The sequence below is a fragment of the Galeopterus variegatus genome, unplaced genomic scaffold (assembly GCF_000696425.1).
Source record: "Galeopterus variegatus unplaced genomic scaffold, G_variegatus-3.0.2 Scaffold8175, whole genome shotgun sequence".
NCBI lineage: Eukaryota > Metazoa > Chordata > Mammalia > Dermoptera > Cynocephalidae > Galeopterus > Galeopterus variegatus.
In genome coordinates, this window is record NW_007734286.1 from 86613 (window position 1) to 95694 (window position 9082).

The following is a 9082-nucleotide window of genomic DNA, read 5'->3' on the forward strand; positions in this document are numbered from 1 at the left end:
AAAAAAAAAAAACAAAAAAAAAAAAAAAAAAAAAGAATTCATCTAGTCCAGATCTTTCTCTTAATGGATGAGGAAATCAGGTACCTAGAAATGAGAATTAACTTGTCCACGGTTAACTAGCTGGTTACTGACAGAACTGAGGTTATAATTCAGTCTTCTTTTATCTATGGTACTGTGTTTCATGGGCTAGCAGAGCAGAAAAAAGAAAATGAAAGGAAAGAAAAAGACCCAGCAGTCTATAGGAAAATTTAAGATGTACTATGTCCAGTCAATGTTGAAAATCATATGCATTTTGAAACTAAAATTTCCCTATAATGAGCGATGTTCTTGTGTCCAAGGCATTGCCTTGATCAGATTATATAACTAAGGTCATTAAATAAACTGTTGGACAAAAACCTAACTCATCTGCCATTTAAGGATCCAAGAGCCTCAGCAACTTGGATCCTCCTGTGTGTAGAAGTCCAAATATAAATATATTTTCATGCTTTAGCATTGCAAATTCCATAGATTGTAATCATTTGATGGCTACAAGCTAAATATGTTAATAAGCTTCTAGGGAAAAAAAGCTAATACATTAAAGAAACATGACATTCAGTTCTGTTTTTGTTGAGATTCTATGATAGTTAAGGTCAAGATAAGGGCACTACATTTTATTGCTGTGACAGATGAGAAGGACTATAAATCTGTGAGCTGTCCTATAGCTGATTTCATGGACTTCAGTTCCCTGGAATTCAGAAGCACTTAGCAGGCAATTCTTAAGGGCCCAGAAGATATGGGGGAAAGGAGATAAGCTAGAGTAGAATAGAAAGCTGGTAGACTAATAAAAAACCTTACTTGCCAAAAGTGAGCCCACTCTTCTTTTCCCTTCTCTTCTTGTTGCCATTGTCACCGTCATCTTCATATACACCTTGCATTTTGTACTTACACTCTTCACTTCCCTTGCTTATCTGACAGCTCCTTTAATCTCCTCCATAAGTTGTGAATTAGAGAGCTTTTCCTAGGACAGTGACATTCAGGACAGTGCCCAAGATTATATGTTAAATCAANTCTTTTCCCTTCTCTTCTTGTTGCCATTGTCACCGTCATCTTCATATACACCTTGCATTTTATACTTACACTCTTCACTTCCCTTGCTTATCTGACAGCTCCTTTAATCTCCTCCATAAGTTGTGAATTACAGAGAGAGCTTTTCCTAGGACAGTGACATTCAGGACAGTGCCCAAGATTATATGTTAAATCAACTGCAGAATAAGATTAAAAATAACCATTCTTCGCATGTATATAGCACTTAAAAGAATCCCAAAGTTTATAGGACCAATCAACAACAAAGTCACTTAGAGTGAGAACAGAAAATAAAATCATGATTGTAAGGGTAAAACAAAAAATGTTTTTTCTATAGTCTCTTACTCAGCAACAGTCATCGACACAGAAAACCAACTTCTGTGTCCGTATGTGTGGGAACTTCTCTCCACTGGCGAGCAGGAAACTGATTCTGCAGCGGCCAGCAACTGGGTGTCCGCCAATTCACTTCTGACGCTGTCTACCTAGAGATAGCGTCAGATCCCACAGGTTGGGGGCTCAGTCCCAAAGACTGCCCCCCGCCTTCCACCCCCTTCAGATGCTAATTGCAAGTTCAGGCCTCTGGAACTTCTGACCAACCAGCTGTAATTCAGGGTTCCCACAACTCATTCTTTGGGTTCAGTTAATTTGCTGAGTGGTTCACAGAACTCAAACACTTAACTTACATTTACCCATTTATTTCAAAGGATATTTTAAGGGATACAAATAAACAGCTAGATGAAGGGATACATAGGAAAAGGTCTGGAAGGATCCCAAGTACAGGCGCTTCTGTCCCTGTGGAGTTGGGGTACCACCCTCCCGGCAAGCAGACGTGAAAATTCACTTGTTTGCTATCAGGAAGCTCTCCACACCCAGGCCTTTTGGGGTTTTATGGAGGCTTCATTACATAGGCATGATTGATTAAATCATTGGCCACTGGTGATCAGCTGAACCTTCAGTCTCTCTCCCCTCCCTGGAGGTTGGAGGTTGGGACTGGAAGTCCTGCCTTGGTCTTTCTTGTGACCAGCTCCCATCCCGAAGCTACCTAAGGGCTGCCAGCCATCACTGGCCTACAGAAAGACTCTTACCACTTTGGAGATTCTAAGGACTTTAGGAGTTATATGTCACAGGACAGGGATGAAGACCAAATAGGTATTTTCATAATATCACGATGATTGCCTACAATTTTTTTGTCAGTGAAGTACAGGAATCAAGCTTTTGATTTCCATCTTGCTAAAGCTACCACTGCAGACTTTTGTCTGCTTTTAAGTAGACAGCCCATACTCACTGAGAATATACTGTTTTTTCATGATTATTGCTGCATTTCATCAAATACTGACACCTGCTAGTTATACAGTTGATACTGCATTAAGTGTACTAAAGACAATAGCTGTTCATTGCATCTCGGCTTCACTTCTGTACTGGGCTGAGGATGTCCTGGGGGTGGAGGAGAGAGAGCTATGTCAATATGAATGGTAGATGGATTAAAGAAACATTGTTGTGGGAGGTAAGGGTATAAAGTTCTAAGACAGCTTCCTTTCCAGCCCTATTCTCACCAAATTGCCTATAATTGCACTCCCAAGAGCTTCAGCACTCTCCGTCTGCAGCTGAGAGCCACTCTGAAGTTAGATATTCCTTTCTAGCTTTGAAAACATCAAAGCAACAATATGCAGCCTAATCTTGACAACTAAGATCCCACACATGCTTTGGGGCTGCTAATAGAAATGGCTTTTGCTCAGGAAGATTTGATCCATGTGGCAAAGTACTTTCAGGGGCTTATGTAAAACTAAACTGGATTTATACAGAAATCATTCAGTATAATGATGCTTTAAAAAAAAAAATCTAGTAAATTCCAGAGAATGGCCAAATCTTGGAACTCAAAAAGGCTTCCTTCCCAATGTTTCACTTGTTTGTTCTGGTTTCTGCCTTGCTGCCTTCAGTCTTTAAACCTCCACTTTGATTTCCAAAGGCCTGTTTGTGGTCATGAGATTGAAGCAACTGCTTCAAGGGGACCTAGGAAACCCAAAGAAGAAGTATTCATAAAACCTCCTGCAAGGTTTTTTTTCTTTTTAAGTTCTCTTTACCACAGTTCAGACAGAGCTTCTTAAGCCCCAGCACGTATGATTCCTACATTTTAGGGTACCAAGCAAAACTAGTTTTCTTGCCTAGAAGGCTGGAAGATGGGGTGACCAAGTGGGGTAGATCTAGCAGGGGCAGGAGCCCACATGGCTGTGCAGAAAGCCGATGGGGGGAGGGACAGTCCTGGCAGGTTCAGGTTGCCCCTACTAGCCACCTTCAAGTAATTGTCCCCCTAACGGGGTTCTTGTATAGAGTCCTATAAAAGTAGACTTTTCACCGGTGAAGGAAGGAGAACCCAAAAAGGTCAAGGGGCATTTCAACTCACATGGCCATTTATGAGTAGAATTCAGAGCCATCCAGCTCCTTCTAACTCCTGGTGTGGTAGACAAGAAGGGCGGTTCTTTCATGTGTTTGGAGTCCTTCTGTAAAGCAGGTAGGGTAGCTTGATTATGTGTTCAGGTGCAGAGGGCTCGTGAAACATGCTACTCTGTCCTTTTACTATGAATGGAAACATAATGTTTACATTAAAGAGGAGTAAAGCATAAATTGAAATGAAATGATTAGTACTGAGTGTGCAAATCTAGAACTCTTATTTGACAACTTTCTTATACATTGAAACCATCATACTAGCTCAGACCAAAGATCCATTTGGCCCAGGGCTTTTCCTCTGATGCTAGAGGATGGAGAGGTGGGGTGGTGGGGGCAGAGGGGAGGGAATGGTAGCAAAGTCCTTTCGATGCTATGTATGCAAGAGGTGATTCCCTCAGTATCTTTATTTCTGTTATTGATGAAATAATTCCAGCCTTTCCTGAACTACTACTTATTTTCTGTTTTAATTGCCTGTGGTACGGTGAGTTCTACATTCTGAATACAACATTTCTTGAGCATATATCCCAAGCACTGTGGGAGGTGCTGTCATATATGTTATCCATATATTTATTCCTCTTTGTGGCAGAGGAGATGCTATAGAGACATCACTAATTCACTTTTTCAGTGAATTTACAGAAATATAGAACAACTGTGGTAAAGGGAGGACAGTAAGGAAACGGGAGGCTGGAGAGAGGCGGGATGCCCCTTTCAACACAGAAAAGGCAGGACCAGTAAACCTAAAGTCTGCATTTTCTACTTTTAGGGGAATCAGATAGAGGTTGGGTCAATTGCTGATCCTAGTAAATGTACTAAAATGTAAGAACGAAACAGTATAAATAGTAAGCATGAAAACCAGCCTACTTCCTTGCAATCATTTTGAGTTTACAAACAGTTGCTTGAACCTGAGGTATGTTCCACATGTCTGTCCTCGGTAAAGGTGGCAGAATAGAGATTTGAGCCACAGCCTAGGTTCCTAAAATGCTCAATTCTGAGTGTCACCCATCATTCATTGTCATCTTTTGTGACACTCAAGAAATGCAGGTCCTCTGTAAAGTCATGTCCCACCAGCTCTGTCCTCTTATTTAAATCTGAGTTCTTGCTTTTGAAGATAAAGTTTAAAAATCTGATCCCTACCCCTGTCTAATCCCATAGATCAGGAACACTTGTTTGATGACCTTTAAATTTTTAATATCATTTTAAAAGCTGGTTAGGGGATGTGTCTGTTATTTACAGATATGGTGGGATTTGTAACATGTCCTCCTTAGGAAAACTGAGATTTCATAGGAACAGACACAATAGTGAGTTTGGAGTTTCCTATGTAACGTGTATATTTTAAAGGCGGAAGCTGAGTCTGTACTGTAGGAATGACACATATGAGAAAAGACTAACTCAGTCTTTGCAGACAGATTCTTATTCTGTATAAGATATCTGGGTTAATTTATGTAAGATAAGAAAGTAATGAAATTAAACGCCTAATCTCGACACATAATCTAGACTTACCATATTTTAATTCTAGAACCTAAAACGTTTATGTTTTCTGCCTCTTTTATAGATGCCTAGGAGAGAGAAATTTGCAAATGTCAGAGAGGATGGGAGGAGGAAGGGTTCTGTATAATTGACACTGGGTATACTTGGTAGGCAGAATAAAGCCTAACCTAAGGTTTGGTAAACTAGTACTGAGCTTTGCTGTAAATGATTAACCAAAGGCATCTCTCTCTCTCTCTCATTCTAGTAAAGAGAATAGAAACAAACCAAAAAATTGGGCCGACCCCATGGCGCACTCGGGAGAGTGCGGGAGAGTGCGGCGCTGGGAGCGCAGAAGCACTCCCGCCCGCGGGTTTGGATCCTATATAGGGATGGCCGGTGCGCTCACTGGCTGAGCACGGTGTGGCCGGTCACAAAAAAAGACAAAAAAAAAATTGAGGAGCCCATGGGAATAACACTTTTGGGCAGAGCAGCCTTTTCTTCTCCTTTTTCACGGAGAGTTGAGCTTCCTGGCTTTGCCAAACGGGATGTGGAAGGCAGGGGTGTGCTTGGCCTTAGTACTGTGCCCTCTAAATTGCATCTTTTTATATGTTTTGGGAATGGGAAGGGTAGGGGCTTCTTGCTTAGGACCGATGCCTACTGCTTCTCAGCTTCCTGTGCAGAAAGAACAGTTGTCTCTTAGCTACTGCAAGCCTGTATTGTGAAAAAGGGCCTAGGCCTGCCCTTTGGACACAGGAGGAAGTTAAGGGTGAACATAGAGGACAGAGGTTCTGACTAAGGAAGTTACCCATCTCCTCCTGCTTCACTTAACTTAAGGTTCTTATCACCCAGACATGTCAGGATGATCTAGGTGAGAGATCAGTTAAGAACATCTCTCTGGGGTTGGCATAATGGGCTGAGTGATTTGAGCTATACGGCAGTCACTTCTAGGAGGTGGCTTGAGTTGAGAATGTCAGGAGGAGCAAAAGGAGACTGAGATCTGAAACAGACATGTGGATAATGATTGGCCAAGATGCCTTTTCATATTAACGTGGATGCTCTGGCCTGAAATAAAAAGAAGGAACACAGAAGTGACACCAGGCTTAAGGAATAGCAAGGGCAGCAATTTTGGAAGTTACATCTCACAGAGAATGGGCAAGAGCACTAGTTCAAAACATGCGGTTCTAAGGTCCCTAGGGGTTCAGGGAGATAGTAATGTAATGTGAGCTGATTTCAATATTATGAGAAGCATAAATGAAGCATACATTTACTCTCCACAAGGCCTTGAAGGCTTATCAAAACACTGGGCATCAGTTTTGTAGTGTAATACCAGCTATCTCATGCTAATGAGAAGTTCTGCTTGACGCTGACTTTATCTTGGGGGTTTTGTATGTGATCAGTGGACTGTAGGATGTCACCAGGTGGTCACAGCTGACCTTAAGTCAGATTATCCAAAACACAGTTAATGTTAGGCTTGGGTACAGGGTGGCAGTGACAAATTAAGTAAATTACAGTCTGTGGTGATGTGATGTTTGAGGACGACTAGGGTAAGAGAAACTGTGTTGAGCTTTTCCAGTCTGAACTCTGAAATTCCGTATTTCACATTTCACTCATTTTTAGTCCTTGGGAGAAGGGGAAAGCTGACTGACTATCAAATTACACTCAATTATCCACCTTTGAGACCGTGCCCTGAAAACTTTGCATGTGGTTCCTCTTCAAGCCTGTTGGGGCTGCTTATGACTCTGTCCAGGAACAGGCTTCTTTGTCCTCTCCCCTTCTCTCCTAGTAAAGTATCGGAATGCTGGGAGTTAGGGTCAGACTCTCTTGTTGGGCTCTTAAAGAAAGAGGTTAAATAGCAAAACAGAAGAAAGGAAGTAGCCACAGAACAGACCCAAGTGAGTGATGTCTTTAGAATTAGGCTGGAAAAGGCTCATCTTAAATTAAGTTGGCTGCCAGTGGTGTTCCAGGGGACTTGGACGCTGAGTATTGGTTGGTTCTGCCATCTAGGCCATGGCTTCCAAGCCCCATGTCAACGTAGCCCTTGATCTCTGGGAGCTTCAGGGAAATCCAATGTTTGCAGCAGCCAAAAAAAAAAAGGAAAAAAAAAAAAAAGATGGCTGAGTTCTTAGTTCGATTGGACCCATGGAACATTCAATAGTGGTTGGCAAAAAGTCCTGAAGCCTATCGACTATTTTTGTTATCCTTGGGAGGGAGGAATTGGGGCTAAGTCCAGAATTGGTTTATTTGCTATCTGCCCTTTCAGTTGACTGATGGTTTCAGAACTGTGGTGACAGTTTCTATTTTCTGGAGTATTTCAGGAAGGGAAAATGTCTTCACACTCTTCTTTGTGAGTATGTGCACATCTGAACAACCTTAGGTTTTTCCAGCTCTTTCCTTTGCTTGTCGTGGGTTTCTGTCCGCATGTCCCTTGCACATCCTTGCCCGCCCCTGACCCGTCTTGTGTCTTTGCAGCATCTTCACAACCCTCACTCATTTCCATTCTCCTTCCCAGAGCCAAGCTATGCGAATTGTCCGGACAGTGGGGCAGGCCTTTGAGGTCTGCCACAAGCTCAGCCTACAGCACACGCAGCAGAATGCAGATGGCCAGGAAGACGGGGAGAGCGAGAGGAACAGCAACAGCTCTGGGGACCCAGGTAGGCATCGTCGCTGCTGTGGATGTGAGTGGAGGTGGGAAGGCACACAGTGTGGGTCGCTCACCAAGACCCAGGCAATTAATTTACTTAAAGTATTTTATCTTTTCTGTTGCTCTCAAGATTCCAAATTTCCTTTAAGTGACACATGGTACTTTTATAACAGGAGATTAAAGATGTTTACCTTATTAAACGAGGAAGCATTTAAGCCGGATATTGGGGAACACTTTCTAAAGGTAGAGCTGTTTATGCTACCACATCTGACCCTAAAGGAAATGTCAGTAAAAAAGCACCCCATAAAGCAAATGTTAAAGAATATAAATTTACAATTACCTAAATATTTTAGTTTTTTACATTTCTAACGTCTTTTGTTCTGTAAGCCCTCAATGTGGACAGTATTTCGATATCCAATTTTCAAGTCTCATTAAAAGTCCAGAGGAAGACAAGGATGTCTTTTATCATCTCTGTTACTTACTTAGTAGTAAATGTAAAAAGTTAAGTATGAGCAAGAAAAAGACAGGTAAAAAATCAATCTTGTTTATATTAATTTTTCATATGGGAAACCCAAGAAAATAAACTGAAAACTATAAGAAATAATAATAGAACTTAGTTAAAAAGACAAGGTTCAGTATCACATATAGATATCTATGGCTTTCATATATTCCAACAATAACTGGCTATAAGTCATAGTGCAAGAAAAAATATCCATTAAAATAACCATATAAACAAGATAAAATACTTATGAATAATCACAATAAAAATGTGTATGTTTTATATGAAAAAAATCTTAAACAAATGGAAAGATATATCAGGTTCTTGGATGGGAAACCTCAACATCATAAAAATGTTAATTCTCCCTGTGTTAATCTATAAATTTAGCATAACAGTACAAATTTCTAACAGCAAAGAGAACACCTCAATAAGCAATAGTATTCAAAACTTATGAGATACAGCTAAAGCAGTAATCAGAGGAAAATCCAAAGGTTCAATTGTTTACATTAATAGTTGACAAATTATGAAAGTCATATGAATTAAACATCAAACTCAAAAAGTTGAGAAACAACAGAGTATTGGAAAGCGGTTGAAAGCACAGACTTTTGGTTTATATTCTAGTTGCACGAATCACTGGCTGTGTGATCTTGGGCAAGTTCCATAACCTCTCTGTGCCTTAGTTTCTCTACCTAACAGAATTATTATCATAATTAGTCCAGCTGGTACATTTAAAGAGCCAAATCTAGTGCTTGGCACATAGTAAGCATCAAATACATGTTAGCTGTTATTATTTTAAAATAAATATGTAAAAATAAAAAGAAAAGAATAGAAAAAATTCAGAAAGAGATGAGTGGTGACAGAGGAGTAGCTTTACAGATACAAAAACATATTATAAAGCTGTAATAGGTAAAACTATACCAATACATGACTAAGTGCCTGAATGGATCACAATAGAGACTGAGAAATAG

The 9082-nt window shown here is 40.6% G+C and overlaps 1 protein-coding gene across 1 annotated transcript in view; it reads left to right on the plus strand.

Annotated features, from left to right (window-relative positions):
- Window positions 1-7858, plus strand: part of LOC103608228 (carboxyl-terminal PDZ ligand of neuronal nitric oxide synthase protein-like) — a gene marked incomplete at both ends in the record, with an annotated part of 56511 nt that extends 48653 nt beyond the window's left edge. Inside the window, 2 exons of the mRNA XM_008592678.1 lie at window positions 7484-7625; window positions 7746-7858. Coding sequence (XP_008590900.1) covers window positions 7484-7625; window positions 7746-7858 — 255 coding nt within the window. The remainder of the gene's footprint in view (window positions 1-7483; window positions 7626-7745) is intronic.
- Window positions 7859-9082: the final 1224 nt, after the last annotated feature.